We start from the raw sequence: 20,868 nt of genomic DNA on the forward strand, positions 1-20,868 counted from the left end.
ATACTTCTGCTTGGCTGCTCTTGGCATTGCAAATAACTTGGGAACAATAACTTTAATTTTTCCGTGATTCTTAAAGAGTACTTGAGAAGGGCGATACTAAGCAAACAATTAGGAATTACAGCAGACAAGGCTGTTAAAGGCAGGTGACTGCTCTGTGCAACTCTGTAACACACTGATCAGCCTTCCACTACCAGCATGATTACAGAGGGAACTTCAGTATATTATCCAGAAGATGATAGTTGAAAATGAAGACTAGGGTAGAAAAATGTCCATTATGTGGGGAAAATTTGTATTAAAAATCTCCTTTTCTGTGCAGAGATATGCAATAATTTTCTTCTTTATTTAAAATACCAGAGTGTCTGTTCTGTTTTCGTTCCCAGATTCAAACATGTTGCCTTCCAGTTTGTGGTTGTCCATACTGTCTTGGATCTTCAAATGGGAGGAATTGGCCCATTTAGGTAGAATTCCATTGAATGCAAGTTGTACTAAGCTAGTAGTGATCAAAAGTGTGGTGGGCAGATGATACATATTGCATGGGCTGACATTGTTTTCAAAAGGGTTAGAATTTACTAAGAAACGTCAGTTTTTTCAGCAAACGTGAGTCCCTGCAGAGGGACAAATAGTGTCAGAGTTGATCCCAATTAGTCTATATTGTCAGATTCCCTGGGTGGGTGGGAATAGATCTTCGTATTTATCATCAGCATGTGCAGCTTTAGCATATTCTGAAGGTGGCAGAGGTAATATAATTACAAACACTGATGAGGGGGCTGCAAGTTTGAGATAAAAATGGGATCCCTTGAGCAAGTGTAAGGAAAATAAAAAGTTAAGCAGTGTATGCTTAGGCATGCAAACTGTGTTTTTAATGAATGCAGCATCTACTCACAGAATCAGAAGCTAACCGGGCTTTTGATGAAAAGGTTTGTAATATTGGAATTTAAGTGACCACGTTTCAAATTCTATTGTCAAAAACTGGTAGTTCTTACTTGACACAATTTTTTTTCCATGTGTTTAATACAGACCAGTACAGGGTTGTGGTCCACATTTTCAATTTCATCTTTGCAACTGGAAAGTCTAGAAACAAATTTCCCACCAAAACTGGAAGCTCAACCTCAACAGTGAACAAGCATAAAAAAAACCACTGGAAACCATATCTGAAAACACCCAGATACTCTTCAGCCTGTCAACAATTGCATGTGACATCTTGTTGCTGAACGTTTTGTTTCACAGTCTATTCACAAATTTTGAAGACTGGAAATGTCTACTGTTCCTAGATTTTAGATTTGTTGATAGTTTAAGGAGAAAGAGACGAAAAGAGGCAAGTAATCACAGTATATAGTAATGGATCACATTCAGCTAAGAAGCCTAACTAATTATTTTTAATAATTTTTTCAATAAACCTTCACACAATTGGAACCAGCAGGTCGTAACATTTCGTAAAGCATTTGGAGTTGCCTCTGTAGCACCGATCTATGGTATGACTCCTCCTGTAGATTATTATAGCATATTACATTATAAAAAAGTGACTGCATCCGACAGTTCATTAATGTGTAGTTCAGTGTACAATGCTTTTAATGAAACAGGTTTGCAGACTGAAGTGAGTCTGTTTCGGGCTGTAGCCTGAACACGACTGAATAATTAACACTGTTTAATTAGATCCTGATATGAGCAAGGTGCACCACAGTAACAAGACACTACAAAAACCTTGTGACACATTATYCCAATTTATGTTACTATAGCCTCCTTTTATCTTGGAAAGTACAGCAGTTGGTGCTGAGCTAAGTCAGTTTTGACTCCTCATTCAGTTCCTTAGGGAGGCATTTGATACTGTGTCCTGAGTTTTGGTCTAAGTAGAAACCAAGATATTCCACTTCATAAAACCCAAGGCATGCCTAATAGCAATGGTTTAAAATTAGGTGCTATTGTGTTTTTTACTGTTCTTTGTAAAAGCTTCCATTCTAGCTTAGAAATAAGATGCCAGAATTGTGTCAACTTCTTAGAAGCTCTGAATTCTCAGCAGAAGACACAACTTCCCTTCAAGGGGCTCTAGAAATCTCTCAGACATACTTCAACTATCCCCCCAAAGAATGAACTTAGGAGCACTTGGCACACAGATCTACTTATCCAAAGTTTACTGCTGTAGACATCCAGCCAGCTCCCAGTTGCGTGCTATGCACGTTCTTGTTTTCAATATCCTCTGCTCTCATAAGATTGTACACTGTGGACTCACGTCTGGCACGTTTCCTCAGTACAGATTTAACATTCTTTCACTGCACCAGGAACTTCATCCTGGTGAAGTCCCTAAGGCATTCTACTTTTGGTGACCCCAACAGCAGATTGTGCAGTACCCTTACATGCAATTTGTGTGGTTATGTACATGCATGATKATGTGAATCACACTGGTTTTAAACAATGTCATTCAAAACAAAAGCAATAGCAAACAATTTCCCAGTCCCAGTTTCCCCAGAGGATGCTAGATCATGGAAGGGTTGAATATCACAGCTCCCTGTGGCAGCAGGTATCTTTCTCTCCAAATAGTCTTGGCCTATTTGTTTATCTTGCCTAACATTAGTGCTACAGTCCCCAGGACTTCTTGATATGCTTCATCATTTCTCTGAAAATTTAAGTGAATCTTTTAATATCTTTTAATATACCATTTCTTGGGAGTCGCCAGAGTATGTTTATTAATATAAACATTAATTTTTGGTCTGGAAAATCCGTAACAATTTTCACGTAAATAATCTGTAACAGAGCAATCCAACAATAATAAAACCAAAATGTTAAGACAAGTATAGATTTCTTAAAATAACACAGGTACAAACACAATTAAAGAGCACAACATTAGAAAGCTGAAGTTTCAAGAACAATTGTATAGTAGGCAACCAAAATTCAACAGACAGGCACATTATTTCACAGATATGTTTCCTAAAGGTAGCTTCTTAGACGCTTTCCCAGGAAGGGGTTTCTCTATTAAGCACTGTAAATTCCAATAATTTGTTGGACTGCCTCATATATGAACCTCCAATGGATCAAATCAGAAAACCTATGACTATGACCATAATTAAGACTGTGAGGGTATTTATTTGGAAATTCATCAAAAGTGTAACTGTACAAGTTGGGACAAAGTTTGCTAGAAGCAGTATAGTAACTCAGTCCAGGTAGCTGGAGCAAAACAAAGAGCTCGTGGTCACAAAATCCTCCACAAAATCTGGCACAGACAATATAGGCAGGTTGTGATATAGACCTCACATGCCAGAAAAGTTTGCCCATTTTTTTCCGTTTTCCATTCTGTCAGTCTAATGAAAAATGTAACTTAAACATTGACCATCTTCAGTTTATCTTAATTCTAAACCCAACTGTAAAACACTTGCAGGAGCAGTAGAAAATAACACACCCCTTTTGAGCTGAGCATCTTAGGTCTTTTGGAATAACTGTGACTGTTTTCCCTTTTCACATCACCAGCGTTATGAAAGTTAGAGCTACTTCATAAAACTTGACTTTAAATTTGTACAGTTTACAACAGAATATTTCAGTTGTAAAGGACCTGACCACTTCTGGACTGACCAGAAGTTAGAGTCTCTTGTCAAGGGCATTTTCCAAATGCCTCTAAAACATTGACAAGGCAGCGTGGACCAACCACCTTTAGGAAACTTCTTCAAGCTTCTACTGCTCAATCTCTTCTCTGCACCTAGACTGCTCTCCCACTCTTCAAGATGACCTTTTTTTTAACATCTAGTATTTTACAACATAGAGTAAGACACTTGCTATTAACTGGTGGTGTATACCTGTACTCAAAAATTAAAACATCAGTTAAAGGCTTCTGAAGAAGTTCATGCCATTTTACAAGCTGCAAGATACAAATTTATGAGTGAAGCATAAAATCCCCATATGGCAGGTAGAGATTCTACCCCTGAAAAAGTCATCTTGTCCTAGGGTTAAAAAAGGTAAGAGCCACAAAAGCTAAGTTTCAAAAGGAAGTGGAGAAAGCTGATGAAAAATTTCCTTAGCAGGCTATTTCACAAGGGTTAATATTACCTAATATTAACTAATAAGCTCGTGAAATGCACTATTGAACATGAAGAGTTCTCAGGGCCCCTTCTCTGCTAAAAAACCCACAGTCAAGGAATAGACTCCTCATGCTGAAACACAGAATGTGACTGGGGTGGATGTCAAGARTTAACAGTCACTACATAACACCCATTTCCTACCTTTCTGTCTGTATGACCTGGAAGTACTGATATGGTTTGACTTCTTAGTGATCTACTTTTATCTGAGCAATCCAAGGACTCCTTACAAAGTTCCTGTGCACAGTACACTTCAGAAAAGCAGTCCAATGACAAACAGTGAAAAAGTTTTATTTGATCTGTATCTTGCAACAAGTCGAGTGTAATTAATCCACAGTATTTTCTCAAGTAAAGTCTGTCATAAAATACGAATAAAAGCATTTTTTCTGCATAAAATGATTATAACAGATTAAGAACAAATCTACAGCATTCCTTTACTTTAGCAGGTTCCGATACAGAAGCATACTTTTTTATTTGAGAGTCAACTCCCAGAGACTTAGCTAATTGCACAGCATTTGTATCATCACTGATTAGCGTCCCAAGAGCCACAAGCAGTCTAAAAACAGCTTCAAGATCTTGAACAACTTCCATAACTGTGCTGATTACTGATAAACACTGAGCTTTGCCCTCAACGTTGTTGACTTTATGTAAACATACAGCATAGTTCAATGTCAGCGTGGCCAGTGCAATGTGGATGCTCTTATTGCCTGATTTCGTTTCTATTGCTTGTGTCATTATTTCATCCCTCTGTTCCATCATGAGCTTCTGGCCTGCATGGCTGACAAAACAATTGCAGAGAGCTCTAAGTGCCAACAGCTGGTTAGCTTGCTTTCCTTTGGGGTTCAGAAATTTAAGGAGAAGGATGATAAATTGTACGTGTTCCTTTTCACTGCAGAAGTTTTCATTCACAGTGGGATGCCTGACAGACAATCTAAGAATGTCTAGAGCAGGAAAGACAATATCTAAGAAACAAAAAAAAAAAAAAATCTAGTGTTAATACTTCATTACTAGTGAAGTATAAATTTTGCCAGTGAGTTTCTTTCACACACAGACCTTCTTAGCCCTGTAGCTTTGGAAAAGGACGGTAACAGCTTCATGCATAAAGAGATTCAGGTAAAGCATGAATAATTTGAAATTCATAAAGACAAATACTGACATCCATTCCAGTAATACTTCAATTACCATAAAAAGACACATAATCCTTAATTTAGGATTAACACAGCGCTTTGTGGAAAATATTACAACCTTTTCTAAAACCTCTAATTGATAACACTGAAGGCAACCACAATTAATTATGGTAATTAATCAAAAAATATCTTTGAAAGCTCAAAGTTCAGCAACTGAACACACCTACATAGACAGCATCTCCTTTTGCCCTCATTCTATAACTTACAGTACACTATAGCTAAAAACTGCTTACAGGAAAATTAAAAAAAGAAAACCAAGTATTTAAAAACTACCTTTAATTCTCAGACATTAATTTGCAAAGAAAACAAAAACTACATCCTCAACTGATCAGCTGTAAGGAAGGTGAACTGAACACTTGCATCCCTCCTTTCCCAAATTCTGAATGTATGTGGCTCCTTAGATCTACTGCTGGTGTCCAATGCCTACAGCTAAATCAAAGCTAAACCCGCCCCACTACTTATTGAGGTTTCCCTGCAGATATGCAGCATCTTCAGAATTAATGCTTTGTACAATACAAAGAGTCTGGAGGGTATCACATTAGCCATCACCAGCTCCCCGTTATGCAAAACATAGTTTGATTAGATTATGTTATATAATGACCATGAATTTTTAATCTAAAATGTTCTTCCTGTTAATTCATCTTTAACTGTAATTTTAAGAAAGCAGTTCATTTTAACCATGTTTAGATATTTGTATATGCAAACAATCTTTTTTTTCCAGAACGTGCTGTAACAATTAAAATAGCTTTTCCAATCCATTAGTGCTGACATTATTACATGAAATTGTATCACCTCCACTTGCATTTTGCCAGAATGTCATTTCATTAACACAGTTTTGATCATGTAGTGTAGCATCAGTAACTTCTCCTTCTCTACTATATTAAGCAGGAACTACTTTTGATTTTTTTCCCCCATAATTTACCTCCACAATTTAATCTCTTTATTTGATAACAGGTTAGGATCCCAAGATCACACTTCTTTACTCTATTTCCAAATGAGTCTCATGCCTTTTTGAGGGTGCCCCTGCTAATGAAATAACCACGACTGATTTTTATATTGAGTTTCATTTTCATTTATTATTGTACTAAAAACAAAACCTGATAACCAATTACCAATTTTGCCTCTGATCATCACTGCTAGCACCTTCTAATAATTTGTTTTCTACTTGGGCTATCAGGTCTTTGGGAAAGAGTCAGTGTAACATATAGCAAAACAAACTTCTCATTCACGGTGAAATACTGAAAGTACAAAAAAATAACTGCAAGTGTTTACCTTCTGGCCAGTTAACTGCTCTCCATAAAGTCTGAAGTTGCTGTGCTGTAGGTGTTTCAGCAGAGGTGTTGCATGTTGCAGACAGTAACTTTTCTAGGATTATCAAGTCATCTTCTGTAAGCTTATGTTCTTCAGCTGCACTGCCATTAAGCTCCTTTAATTTGCCTGTAATACCAATAGAAAAGGTGTGGTTTTCTGAAAATAGAACTTCATAAATCAAGACCTCAAATTAAATGCTATAAAAGCACTTTATAAACAAGTAACAACTATTGCAATTGAAGATTTTGGGGGGGGGGGGGGGGGTGTCAGATTTTTACACATTTGCTCCAATTCGAAAATTTTCCAATTTTAGGCTTTTAATTATCACAATGATTGCTACTATTAATTCTCCTTTAATGATGCAACAAAAAATTCAGAACTTGTAGAAAAAGTCCTGAAAATGCCCACAGACAAAAATCCAGAAAAGAATCACAAGATCACCAGAGCTTTCATAAGTGAAATACAATTCCTTTTTGGTCTTTTCTAGTAAGTAGTGGAAACAATAAAGAAACTACATGTTATTAGTGCRATCACAATTTTTGTATTTTTATTTAAGTCATGTGATCATGTTTTGCTTATGCATGCACTATATTAAAAACTTCAATGTGATTTAAAAATCCAAGTATTGGATTAATGTAATGGATCTACCATTAGAGCTCAGTTAGTCAAGTTACTTCCATATTTTTTTTAAAAGCATCCTTGATATTAAAACACTCACCCAGTATCTGTGTAGGATTGGCCTGGTCAAAGGTGACAGCATCCTTTTTTGGAAAATAAATATTTTCAGCTTTAGCCGCAGCTGACTGGTAGGCACCCATTCCTACAGAAAGGCAACACAAAGCATTCAACAGTGTACCAAGGCGTCTGACACAGAAGCATCCTAGCAGTAATTCTGTACTGCTAGACATGACTCAGAAAAAACCCTTTTGAAAAAAACTGAACCTCTGTGCAAACAGTTGTCATACCTTACAGCAGTTTTACATTCAAGGGTTAAAGCTTAAAGCAATACCTTCACAGACATTTCTTCCCTCATGTAAAAATTTACAAGTTGAAATTATCAACATTTATTAATTATGTGAACTAAGTACACAGTGACTTACAGGAATGATTATTGCAGTTAAGACATGAAAATGGCAAGTCTACTTAGAAACAAAGATCCCTTCTGCCCCTGAAATCTTGTATTTTTATTTTCATAATGTGTTTACATGATAGAAGATTTACAGATATGACCAAGTCATGGCACATGCAATAGTAGCCTGAATTCTCTTTCTTTAAGGAGCAATAAGAAGCTTTTACTCACAGGTCATTTAGTGGCTGATATTGTATAATGCCCATTAATTATATATATATAMATTTATATACAACTTCCTATGATCAACAACATAGCTACTCGGAGACCAAAAATCCTCTCAAACAGATTATCATACATTTTAAGGCTTATGTGCATGATTCCTGCAGGTAAAGGAAATTACTGTTATCCCTATTTCATGAATTAATTTCCAGGGTATAAACAGCTTCAATCTGCTCATCATATTTAATAAAGTATGAATTTGCATCAATTCAGAATTCATGTCAAAGAAAAAGAAACAAAAAGATCAGGAGTGTTTTTCATTGGCAGCCATTGTCTCTTACCTGTATATGGATCAASCCCGACCCCTGGAGTTACTGCATTYGATGCTGAACCAGGAACATAGCGACCAGCACCTAACAAAGATGTTAAGTTTTTAAACACCACCACCAGTCAATGGGTAACCTATACCTGTATTTAGTTACTAGTTCAAACACTATTAAAGGGAGTATTCTACACTAAAGGAATCACAAAGAAGCGTTCAACACTTTTTCAAGCGTGAGAGTGTTGCCTGTGTGTGACAGTGTTGGTGATGACAGCATTCACCAGCTGTGTGAGGCACTGCTGGACACATTGTGTCATGGCCTCTGGCACCCACAGGGGCAAAGGACCTTGGCACAGCAGATACCTTATCCATGACAAGCTCCAGCAGGAAGGCACACTGCCCAGGCCTTGTCTCCCCATGTGCCTGGGCCAGCAGAGGTCACTCCTGTGGACTCTCTTGCACTGAGGCTTCAGTGAGGCCTCCATTTGCAGAGACCACAGACAGAGCCACTGAAGTCAGGGAGGAGGGACAGCTAGACACAGAAAGATGGTCAAGATGGGGAAGACTGAAGGCTGTGTGTTTTGGTAATTCTTTGGTCCTGTTCCACCTGTAGATGAAACTGCAAAACAGGCAGTAAGTGCCCTGGCACTGGTGAGAACAAATCTCAGCAATGATGTGTAAGAGCCAGCTGAAACTGCACCTCACCTTTGAAAAAAGGGGAAAGGTAAGCAGCAGTGATGGGAAGCTGAGTAACCTCCTGCAGGCCCACCTACTGATATTACCTGGTAACTTGGGGGTTTGGTATCTGCTGGGGGCCAGGATTTGCGGTGCCAGAAACACTGCCAAGCCTTGACTGGCCTTCAGACTGTTACCCTTTCACTCTTGGCTATCAATGGTTTTGCCAAGGAAGTCCTGAAGGGTATCAGGAGTGATTAGACAGCTCTGGAAGCAATGATGAAGGGTGAGGTGGTGTTTCTTTGACAGTTTGAACGAAGCAAAAATGCTTGAATGGAAATGCTCATCAATAGGTCAGCAACTCACTGCAAGGCTGGTTTTGCAGAAAATACTTTGGAATCAAGTGACTACAGTACCCTCTTTGAGGAGCAAGAGCTACTAACCAAGGATGGAGTATATCTGACAATACAGAGCTGGAATTGGGAATGTCTTTACAAACAAGGTTGCTAAACTAGTGAGGAGGACTTTACAGTAGCTATGCCTGTGAGGATCAGAATCGAAAATACAGGGTAGATTGTACCAATATTGATAATGTAAAAAAATAAGTAAAATTGAAAACAGAAAACTACCTCTGTGAATATACTTAATCTTGTGCTGTTCATGTATATGAAGTCTGGCAAAACAAAAGGTTTAGGTCCTTACTCTTCTGCTGCAGAGGGCAGAGTGACATGAGGCACACCGACAGCAGAGGGCTCCCCCTCTACTGAACAGATCTCGGTATGCTTCGGCAGCGGCAGAACCCACCTTACCAGGCTGCTCTGCACTACTGCCCCAAACAGAGAAATGCAAGAAACAGCTGTCTGAGTCTAACCATGGAATGCAACAGAACACGATTAAAATACATACCTTAAGTGCTAGTCAGACAGATTACGAAGTTTACATTACCTGTAAATGGGTCTGCCCCAGGTATTGTACTCGATCCAGATGAAGAACCTGGAACGTAACGTCCAGCACCTAATCAGACAGCAAGAAAAGCGCTAATTATTAAACATACCCTGATGTTGCTACCATCCAGAGAAGGGGAACAAAGCTGGTAAAGGGTCTGGAGTGCCCATCCTATGAGGAGTAGCTGAGGCAACTGGGATGTTTAACCAGGAGAAGAGGAGACTCAGGGGAGACCTTACCACACTCTACAATTCCCTGAGAGTGTAGCCAGCTGGGGATTGGCCTCTTCTCCCAGGGAARCAGTGACAGGAGGAGAGGGACACAGCCTTTAAGCTGCACCAGGGGAGGTTTAAGTTGGGCATAAGGAAGAATTTCTTCACAGAAAGGGTGATTGGGCATTGGAATGGGCTGACCAGGGAGGTGGTAAACACCCCCACAAGTGGTGTGTCTAAGGGAAGTCTGGATGAGGCACTTAGTACAATGGTCTAGTTGACATGGTAGCGTTCAGTCATAGGTTAGACTCGATTTCAGAGGTCTTTTCCAACATAAATAATTTTGTAGTGCAGCTCTCCAAGTTACACATAACCTGATAAGCCTATATTTGCATTTCCAGTCCATTGAAAGAAAGATTAAACTTAATTATTTTAACGCTATTTTCTTTGTAAGTTCATATTTGTGAAACCAATTGAATTAGTTTATTTTGTAAATGTTATACGCAGGATGTAACTGATTAACATGGTTTAGTTTATTAGTAATCAACTTGTTCTAGTTCCATTTCTTGCCTGAAAAAAGTCATTTATGTATTTTAGTAACTTTTGATTAATTCTTTGGCTAAATTTTTGTATTTTGCAAATTTTTGAACTAGTGTGAAAACTGGAGCTTTTTTCCACTGGAAACACTGAAAAATCCAACCGGCTTGATTATAATTTTGCTGAAGAGCTACAGTACTGAAGTCTGCCTGGGCAGACAATTCTGAAGTTCAACAAGGCTGGGTCACAACAACCAGGTAAGGCTGGGGACAGAATAGCTGGAAAGCTGCCCAGCAGAAAAGGACCTGGCAGTGCTAATCAACACCTGCCTGCCCATGAGCCATGGTGTGCCCAGGTGGCCAAGAAGGCCAATGGCATCTTGGCCTTTGTCTGCAATAGTGTGAGCAAGAGGACCAGGGCAGTCAGTCATTGTCCCTCTGTACTCAGCACTGGTGAGGCCCCACCTCAAATCCTTTGATCAGTTCTGGGCCCCTCACTAAAAAAAGGACATTGAAGTGCTGGAGTGAGTCCAGAGAAGGGGAAGGGAGCTAGTGAATGGTCTGGAGCACAGGTCTTATGAGAAGCAGCTGATGGAACTGGAGGTGTTTAAGTTTCTGGAGGAAGCTGCAGGGGTACTTTGCAGCTCTCTACAATCATCTGACTGAAGCAAGGTGCACATCAGACACTTCTCCCAGTAGCAGGTGATAGGATGAGAAAAAATGGTCTCAAGCGGCACCAGAAGAGGTTTATATTAGACATTAGGGAAAAATTCTATACAGGATGGTCAGGCATTGGAACAGGCTACCCCGGGAAGTAGCTGAGTCATCATCTCTGAAAGTACCCAAAAAACCATGTGGATATGGCAGCTGTGCTAAGATTTAAGATGAACATGGAAGTGGTCAGTTAATCACTAAATTCAATATTCTTGGAAAAGTATCTATTGGAAGCCAGCCACTGGTGGTGTAACCCAGGGGTCACTACTGCATCCAGTCTGGGTCCACATCTTCACTAATGATGGTGTGGAAAGTCAGTCAGAATGCGTCCTCAACAAGCGTGCTGAAGACACAAAACTGGAAGGAGTATCTAAAGTCATCATATAAGTTTAAAATATTTACCTGTAAATGGATCTGAAAATTGATTACTTGTACTCAACAGTGTTTGTCCCTTGGTGTTGTCCATAATAAACTTGGCCACCTGATCCAGAAACATAGGATTTAGATCATTCTTTTGCAGGAAGTTGTATGCAGTCAGCCACGGATCATCAGTGATGTTATATGGCAGTTTGTAGGAAGGCCCATTTTCATTTACATCAATGGTGAAAACATAATCATATTCCTTTAAGCAGAATAAAAACAAAAACAAATTAGAAGTTTTCCAGACTTTTCTACAAGATGTATTAAATGAAGACTAATAGTGGTCCAGACCTAAGTCTAAAAACGTTAAACACTGCTACTTACAGAACTCTCCTTATAATACTTTTGCAGAGAGATTGCAAGTAAACATTTGCTTATTTAAACACTAAACATTACATAGCAACAGCCAAAACATCAGTTATCCACACTTGCTATACTAAATCCAAAACATAGCATTGTATCACCTGCTAATAAGGTTCATATCCTTCTTGTCCCAGCCCAAAACCATGGCAGACTTAAACCTGTATTTTCCGGAATTCTCTGCTCAAGAAAAGCAGAGTAAAATGATTTATTATGATATTGTGTGTACAGATATACTTCAAAATAAAACTGCATCGGTAACTCTCATGGACACCTCTGGCTCCCTACAAAGCTATAGAGCAGTGAGATGTCTCAAGAAATTCCGCATGTTAAAAGCACACTTGTAATAGTAGCAAACAATGATCTCCTAATGTTTCTTTAAAACACGTGAGAGTGAAAATCAGTATCTCAGAGCCATCTCTTCTCTGGTGGTCCCAGACAGGCTTTTCTGTCTATATTTCAGTAAAGAAAACATATTTCAGGTAATTTCTTTTAGGTCATCTTAKCTGTCTTTAGGTTCAATAGTTACCATAGAGAAGAGGAACAGAAGGCTTGGTTAGACACCTAGTRTTTTAAGTAAGACTTGCATTGTAAAGTTCATTTCCTTTGGGAAGGATATTAAAACTAACTTCTCAAGGTATTAACAATACATACAATAGAATTTGGTAACTTCTCTACCGTTCTCCAAAATAATTTGTGTCCATTGGTTTGTTCATTTTACAAAATATGTTTCATAAGTAAAAAAGCAAATTGTACTTATATTTCTGACAGCAAAGGTAACAAAAAATAGAAACGAATACCTATTTTTAAATTATATTTTATCTCAACCAAGACTAGTTAACCAGGAAGGAATAAAACCAATTGAAGTTTGCATATACCTTTCCTTCAAATAAAACTTTTCCAGATGTTTGCTGTGTAGCTCCGGAAGAACCAACAACATCACCAATCTTTATCCATCTTCCTTCACTAACACTCCATTGATATGCTTCTACTTTCCCATTATCTTTAATAAGCCGTGTCTGTCCATCTCTTGTTCCTGCAGACAGGAGTTCGAACAATTTCAAGGATATGATTTACATTAGGAGAGAAAAGTATTCAAATAGTGCTCAGAATTAAAAGTAAAAGAATAGGTCAACAGCACTTGAAGTCATAGCACAGGAATTAAGTAAATGCATGTCATGGTTTAACCCCAGAGGGCAACTAAGCACAACTCAGACGCTACCTCACAGCCCCCATGGTTGGGATGCAGGAAAGAATCAGATGAGTAGAAGTGAAAAATTTGGGGATTGGGATATAATTAAAAAATTAAATAAAAAACCACACACACAAGCAAAGCAAAACAAGGAATTCMTACACCACTTCCCATGGGCAGGCAGCTGTGTTCAGCTGTCTCCAAAGGTGCATGGCTCCATCAGGCTCAACAGTGACATGGAAAGACAAATGCGAACACTCCATACATCCCCTCCTTCCTTTTTCTTCCCCCCCTAGTCTATATGCTGAACATAATGCCATATGCCCTAGGATATCCTTGGGTCACTTGGGGTCAGTTGTTTCAGCTGTGTCCCCTCCCAGCTCTTTGTGCACCCCCAGCCTCCTTGCTGGTGGGGTGGGTGAGGAGCAGCAAAGGCCTTGCTTTGTGTAAGCCCTGCCCTGAAGTAACAAAAACATCCCTGTGTTATAAACGCTGTTTCCAGCACAAATTCAAAACACAGTCCCATAATGGCTACCATGGAGAAGATCAACCCTTTCCCAACAAAAAACCAGCTACAACACTACATCTCACAGTAAGAGTAACAACTATCTTAACAACATTTTACAATGACGGTAAAGGTATCTGTTAGCAGGTTAAGTGATAAAACCAATACTCAAGTATTTTGAAATTATACAAAGACAACAATTAAGAAAGGTGATATTCTCCCATGGTCTAACAACATGCATACTTTCACACGAATTTAAGATTTATGCCAATTTCGGATTATAGCCAAGGGCTATGTAATCCCACGGGGGGTTACATCACCTTGCAAAACAGTATTTGCCTATTTCAGAGCAAAATTGCTTCTACTGCATTCCAAAAGACCTCCAAAGTGTCTAGAAATCAAGAACTGAGCCCATCAAGACTACCTTCCAAGCCAGAAATTAAAGCAGGAAATTTGCATCTACTACTTTTACTAGGGAAAAAAAATTGCAAATTCAGTATTTCTTTTCCAAATTACATGTTTCACATACACTTGGTACAGCGCAAAAAGATCTAAAATATCTCAAACACACTGTAGCATCAATTCCACGTTTTTCTAAATTATATGAGAATGAAAAGCTCCAAAACCCAAAAAGTCTAGAGTCCTGCTCCCAAAAAAAATCAGTGAAAGGATAGTAGAACAAAATTAAGTGTTTCCTTCAGTAATTCTACTCAAAGGCATTAAAGCCTTAAGTCTGGAAACTTGAAAAGTCTGGAAACTGGAAAAATTTCAATACCTCAAACCCAGATTTGGAGGCAACTCTAACAGGATAGAAGCACATAACTTACCAGGATCCTTAAGGTGTTCTCTTCCAGGAAGGTCATCAGCATTAATATCCCCTAAATCACCCGTTTTAGGGTCAATGGATGCTTGGGCAAGTTCATTTTCAAAAGCCTGAATCTCCTCAGCACTTGCTGTACGTTCCAAGGACTCTGTAAATACCCTTATAATTCCATCACTAAATGGAGAGAAAACAGTCAAACAGAAATATTATTTTAAATATCACAATGACTCCATAAATTCTAATGGTGACTTCTACATCACAAGAAATCATCAATAGTTCTAACTACRCCTCCCAATTATTGTTATCAAAGGAATTCGGTCTTTACTGAAACTATACAGAGAAGGAATCAAGCAGATGATCTTGTCTTCAGTGTAATTCTAAAATCCAGACGCAATATGCCTATCAAAAGGGTTCTTTATTCTGTGCTTACCAGATTTGTTCTGGTCTATTCATGGCTCACCACATTTCCAAAGAATTAACTCTACCTCTGTGATTGACATTAAAAAATTACTTTTTGGATGAAGTGTAGCACATGTTTAAATTCAATACACACACGCTTTAATGGCTGTATTTTTAAATATAAATGTAACTGATAACTAAAGTGTTGCTGACAATTTCTTCAAGGACTGTCAGACTTGGATCCACAAAGACATTGAAAGTAAAGCTTGGATACCTTGCACCAACTACGATGTCACCATTGTCTAACACACAGCAGCACCATACAGACTGAGCTGGGAGTCTGATTGTTTGAGCACATTCCCCTTGTCTCCAGATTCTAAGAGATCTATCCTCTCCAGTAGTTACAAAATCTGAAAATAAAAAGATTTTAAAACTTTTCAAGTATATTTTTAGCATACTGTGACACTAGATGCCGTTCTGTAACTGGGTATCTAAAATTTAGAACAGTAAAAAAATCTTTCTGTGATTTAGTACTTCTCTCAATTACAAGCAAAGAGCAAAAAGAAAGCCACTGTTCACTTGTCTTCTCAAAAAAAATGAAGTTCACAAATTGCAGATTAAGCAGCCAGTGAATGAAACTGTGTCCAATACAAAGAAAGATTCCTTTCTCCTTTCAAGGGCTTAAACAACTTTTTAATCATCGCTGCTTCATCTTACACTATTTTTGCATAGTTTCACATTTGTTTTGTATTGAGTTTTGGAAGGTGGGCCCACTTTTTCAGGAAACACACATAAAGCACTTTCAAAAGTCTACAAATTCATCAGTGAGGAATTTTAAAGCATAGGAGGTTTACAATATACGCATCAACTCATGTATGTGCACTTTACCTGTTAAACAAATGCGCAAGTCCCACAGAAAGGTCACTGACTTGGAATTTCTTCTGCAACTGGCTCAACAGTTAGTTCTGAACCTCTAAACCTCTAACTATGAAAACAAATGTAATTAAGCCTCATACATAAAATTCTTAACCTAAACTACATATAACACACATCGTGGCAGTATCAAACTGGTAAACCACACATTACTATTTTGTTACTCTGCAACAACCCTGAAATAAAGGTGGCAACTAAAACAATATTTTTGCCTGCTGCTTCATCCAAGTTTTACTTAAGCCTTCAATTAACCTTACCCAGTACCTTCTATGCTACATATTGCCAGAGCAATTCTGACAGAGGTGCAATTTGGAGTCAATCACAGTATCTTTTTTTAATCTACTCACACTAGGTGTATGAAAAAAAATTAAATGCTAACTGAGTTTTTTAGTTATAGCAGTAGCACAGAATATCAGAATACACACCCTGACATTTCATTTTAAAGACTGCTGTGTAAAAGTCACACAAGTAATCTTACCTTTACTTCGAGGGAAGACAGAGATGCTGTATATATAATTTGTATGTCCATAATACACCTGCAGACACTCGCCAGAGATCTGCCATCTTCGAACACTAGCATCATTAGCACAGGAAAGGAACTCCATTTCACTGAGAATGGCTAAACCTCTCACACAGTCTTCATGTCCTTTACAAAAGGAGAAATAAGTTTTAATGTAGTTGTTCTCTCCATTATCAGCAGTATACCACTTCTATATAGCTTACATCTAAGTCCAGGCAACAAATCATTATGGGAGCAGTTAGAAAAAATTAGAATTGCCCACAATTCTCTGAAAAAAAATCTTATCTTTTTAAAAGTCATGTGGTTTCTGGGCATACAAAGACTTCTTAGATTTTTAAGACTTGAAAAATCCTGCCTAAGTATTGTTCAGTTTATCCATGTTTCTGTGAGATTTTAGTGTTTATTCTTTTGACAAGAACACATCACACCAATGAAATTATCAACTGCAGCAATATTTACCAGTGAACGTTCTTTCACATCTGCCTGCTTTCCACAGTTTTATAGTTTTGTCAGCTGAACCAGTCAACATTAATCCCTGTTCAGGAAGTATTTTCACTGCCCATATTGCAGCTGTGTGACCCTGCAAAAAAAACAACATTGTTAAGACTTGACAGAATCAAATTCAGAGTACTTATTTTATATTCATGTAGAGGAACTTATTACCTGTAATGTCATCATACATCTGTCATTCAACCAGACTTTGGCTGTTGTATCCCATGATCCACTTAATAATGTGCCAAATTTCCCAGATGAAAGGCTGCAAACTGGAATGAACATTCAAGTTAAAACTGATAAGTACCCTGCACTGCCACAAAATCTTGTGCCAGCAATTTAAAGACATTCATTTAAGGGGATTTATTTGGTATTAGTAGCATATTAGATGTTGATGAGTCTAGAGAAGAATTAAGGGAACTGCAGTTGTACTGTGACCTAGAAAAAAGCTGCTTAAAAATCCCCTAATTTTAGTTAAAAATTTTGAAGTATTTTTGCCATTCATATTTTTAAATTTCTCTTAGTCACAGATCTCTTCTCTTGGAGTAGAGTATGATGAAACACAGATCAGATAACAAGTCAAGATATACAATTAATGCAAAAGTTTGTTTTGTAAGGTGTCAGAGAAAGAGAAGTTTTATCAAAGGGTATTAACTTATGTCTTCAAGAAGAAAGATTTGATACAAAAAATACTTAGCTCATCTTCTTGAAAGGCAAAATACTACCACTAAAAAAAACTGTGGTGATGTTCAAAGATTTGGTAAAAAGATAACCTGCAAATGCTCCAGTAACACAGTGTAAAGCCATGTATTTAAAGCACCAATTAAAATTAAATACCCATCTAAGTAACAAAATGGGGAGAGAAAATCTATTTAGGAAGCTGACTTTTCCTACTTGCATCAGCTTTGACAAAAAAATTAATCTTAATACATGAAGAACAGAATTAACTGCTTCTTAAAATGCAACTCTTGAAAAAATGGTAGTCATTCTGTAAATAGCCATGAGCTCATGGCAATGAACTTAAGTCCTTGCAATGAATGGTCGCTGCATGAATTAGCATTTTAAAATCCTATTTGCAAAGGCCATAATTAAACTGTTTGCTACATTATATACCAAATAAATAAGAATTGAGTTTTATAAATTCAACTTAATTACCTCTCTAATAAATTGCATTTACTTTTATGCAAAACACTCCACAATACAATTACTACRTACCTGTGTTTTTATGACCCTTAAGGATGTAAAGAGGAGCTGTGTTGTCAACTGTGAAAATGCAAATATTATGATCATTGCCACCAGTTGCAATCAGCCCACGAGGATAGAGGTCACTTGGAGGTATGATGCACACACAAGATACAAAATTTGAGTGGCCACTCATACAGTGCATCTCAGTAAAACCCCTGTTAAGACTTAAACATATGTGATAATCAGTTCAGAATCATGACAAAAACAGTACTTCATTTGAGTAAACTACAACTCTTGAATTTATGACTAAACTTGCTTTGTGATGAATAAATACTATGGATGGCCTAGAAAGAATTAAAAACTTAATAGAAAAATTACACCCCAGAATTCCTCCCCAGTACACATTACTTAAAGCTTTCCACTTATTTCTCAATGCAATGAAGCCTGGAAGTAMTTAAGCTTTGTTTTTCCTTGCTCAGTGGCGAACGCTACACCAAATTTGACCAGAAATAGCTACAATTGGTCTTTAYGGCATCTTTTGCATTCTGAAAACGCAATTGTATACCCAAGTACATGCTAAAGTAAGAGCACATAAATGGAATTTACGGCCTGTCAAATGTATTCACTGGCTTTCATTAGGAGCACTGTACAGGAATAAGAGTGAAACAGATCATAACTTCATCAAGTAGCACCCTCATTTTTTCACCCTCAGTCAAACKCAATAATTACAGCACTAACTGGAAAAAGCTACTTATTCCCATAGAATAAACACGCTGATTGTGATGCTGTGTGCTGGTTTTGTTTTCCTGTGTTGGCTACCCCACCCTCAAAAAATGCAACTTATATCATACCATTATCCTTCACACCCTAATGCTCAGCAAGCTTGAAATATGAAAGGAAATCACAATACTCTTTTAAATTCTAGAATATCTTCTCCACTTAGAGCTCAGGCAACAAATCAAGACAACAYTCTCTTCCTGGAAAAGCTAAACCAAAACAGCATGCCACAGTGTGCTCACCCACTGAACCCGGACTGCTGTAATCCCTGAGCCTTCAAAGAAGAGGATAATCAATATCAACATTATGACTCCAAATAAGTTACTCATGTCTTCTTTCTCACAGTTCTCAAAAATTAGGGGTTAGAATTAGAATTCCTTTGTGGCTGCAAGTTCAGTGCAATTTAACAAGGTCTTTCCTTTGTGGTGAGCGACTTAGTAAGACCCACTTAATTGAGATCAGTCTGTCCTCACCTCAATTGCAGGGCTGCAGAGATCAATATAGAGACACATGTAAGCATGCAGCAAATTCATCAATTATTTCTATTTCACATGTAGGTAATGGAAAGAATATTCATGTCTAGAAACTTAAGAATACAGTTCACAGTATGGAACTATGGTCAGRGGAAGGACTTCCAACAATACCCAACATCTCCACCATCTCCTATCCACATTGCTTAGCAGTACTGCTTCTGGTCAGGGTAATATGTTGAAAAATTCACTTTGTGAATTGAACAAGACAAAATCAGGAGGAGACAACTCTGTGCAACATGAATATCAGTAAAATTGATGTTGKGGTTATTTTTCCTTTTTCAATATCTCTGTGTGTTTTCAGGGCAGGTTTTTTTTCACATTCCACTTTGCGTTTAAAGAAGCTTGCTTAGCAARGGTGAGAAAGGATGAGAGTTTTTTAAACATTCAAAGCACATTGTCAAAAGTACTTTGGCACCGAATACCATGAAATGRAAACAACATTATTAATACCACCTACTAAAAAAGATGCCTAGAACTACTGACATTGTTACATCTCCAACATGTACAGCTAATTGCTTAAAAACATGCCAGGTTGTACAAGACAAGGTTGCATGGAGATCTTATAGCAGCCCTCCAATATGTAAAGGGGTCTAACAGGGAAGTTGGAGAGAGCCCGCAAGGACTCAAGTTATAAGACGTGATGGGTGTAAATTGAAAGAGGAAATACTTAAGATTACATTCCAGAGAGAAATTCTTCACTGTGAGGGTGGTGAGGCACTGGAACAGGTTATCCACATAAGTTGTGGATGCCCCATCCCCGGAATATTCAAGGCAAGGATGGATGGGGCTCTGAGCGAAATGTTCTGGTGGAAGGTGTCCCTGCCCATGGCCGTGGGATTGGAACTACTTGACTGGAACTGATTGGAACTAATTGGAACTAGGATTCCTTGTAAACCCTTAAAATTCCATTATATGCAAGCAGCAATGCCAATCACGAACGCTTCCAGCRAACAGGCTCCCGCCGCCCGCCACCTGCCCCGGCCCCGCCGATTCTGCCGTCAGCCTCTGGGGAGAACACGGCTGTGGAGACCAACTCGGCGGGGCACGGGCACGGCGGCGGCAACTCCGCGCTCTCCTTCCCGCGGAGCGCCAGCCGAGGCACCCGGCCCGGCCCGCCCAGCACCGCGGCCCAGCGCTCACCCGTCAGGGGCCCAGAGCCGCGCGGTTCTGTCCCGGGAGACGGACACGAAGCCACCTTCTGGAAAGAGGCCMCGAGTGAGGCCCCGCACGTCCTGTCCGTGCCCCAGCAGGGAGCAGCGCAGCCGGAACGTGCTGCCCTCACCCGCCATGGCGGCAGCGCCGACCTGACACAGCAAGGGCCGCGCCGTCGCCGGAAGCTGCGCCGGAAGTGTCGTCACGGAGCGCGCCGCCAGTCAGGCAGAAAGACTTCTTGTCCCAATAGGCATCSCGCCTACGGAGGCGGCCATGTCGCCGCTTTTCTCTCGCGAAGCATTCTGGGAGTCGTAGTTTCCCRT

General features: G+C 38.8%; 1 protein-coding gene across 2 annotated transcripts; it reads right to left on the reverse strand.

Annotated features, from left to right (window-relative positions):
- Window positions 1-923: 923 nt before the first annotated feature.
- Window positions 924-20,737, reverse strand: PLAA (phospholipase A2 activating protein). Of its 2 annotated transcripts, none has more exons than XM_057364969.1 (14): window positions 20,534-20,737; window positions 18,114-18,298; window positions 17,070-17,170; window positions 16,866-16,986; window positions 16,365-16,532; window positions 15,228-15,363; window positions 14,559-14,728; window positions 12,913-13,070; window positions 11,657-11,876; window positions 9,793-9,861; window positions 8,192-8,263; window positions 7,278-7,379; window positions 6,521-6,685; window positions 924-5,023 (listed from the first exon to the last, which is right to left on the reverse strand). In XM_057364969.1, the coding sequence occupies exons 1-14, from the start codon at window positions 20,680-20,682 to the stop codon at window positions 4,461-4,463; spliced, it is 2,379 nt and encodes a 792-aa protein (XP_057220952.1). In that variant the 5' UTR covers window positions 20,683-20,737; the 3' UTR covers window positions 924-4,460. The 2 variants fall into 2 exon arrangements, with proteins under 2 accessions (XP_057220952.1, XP_057220951.1); XM_057364968.1 differs by having other exon boundaries at window positions 18,114-18,307.
- Between the last annotated feature and the right edge of the window lie 131 nt (window positions 20,738-20,868).

Source organism: Malurus melanocephalus, unplaced genomic scaffold (assembly GCF_030028575.1).
Source record: "Malurus melanocephalus ecotype Western Australia unplaced genomic scaffold, MMel_1.1 scaffold_45, whole genome shotgun sequence".
Lineage (NCBI taxonomy): Eukaryota > Metazoa > Chordata > Aves > Passeriformes > Maluridae > Malurus > Malurus melanocephalus.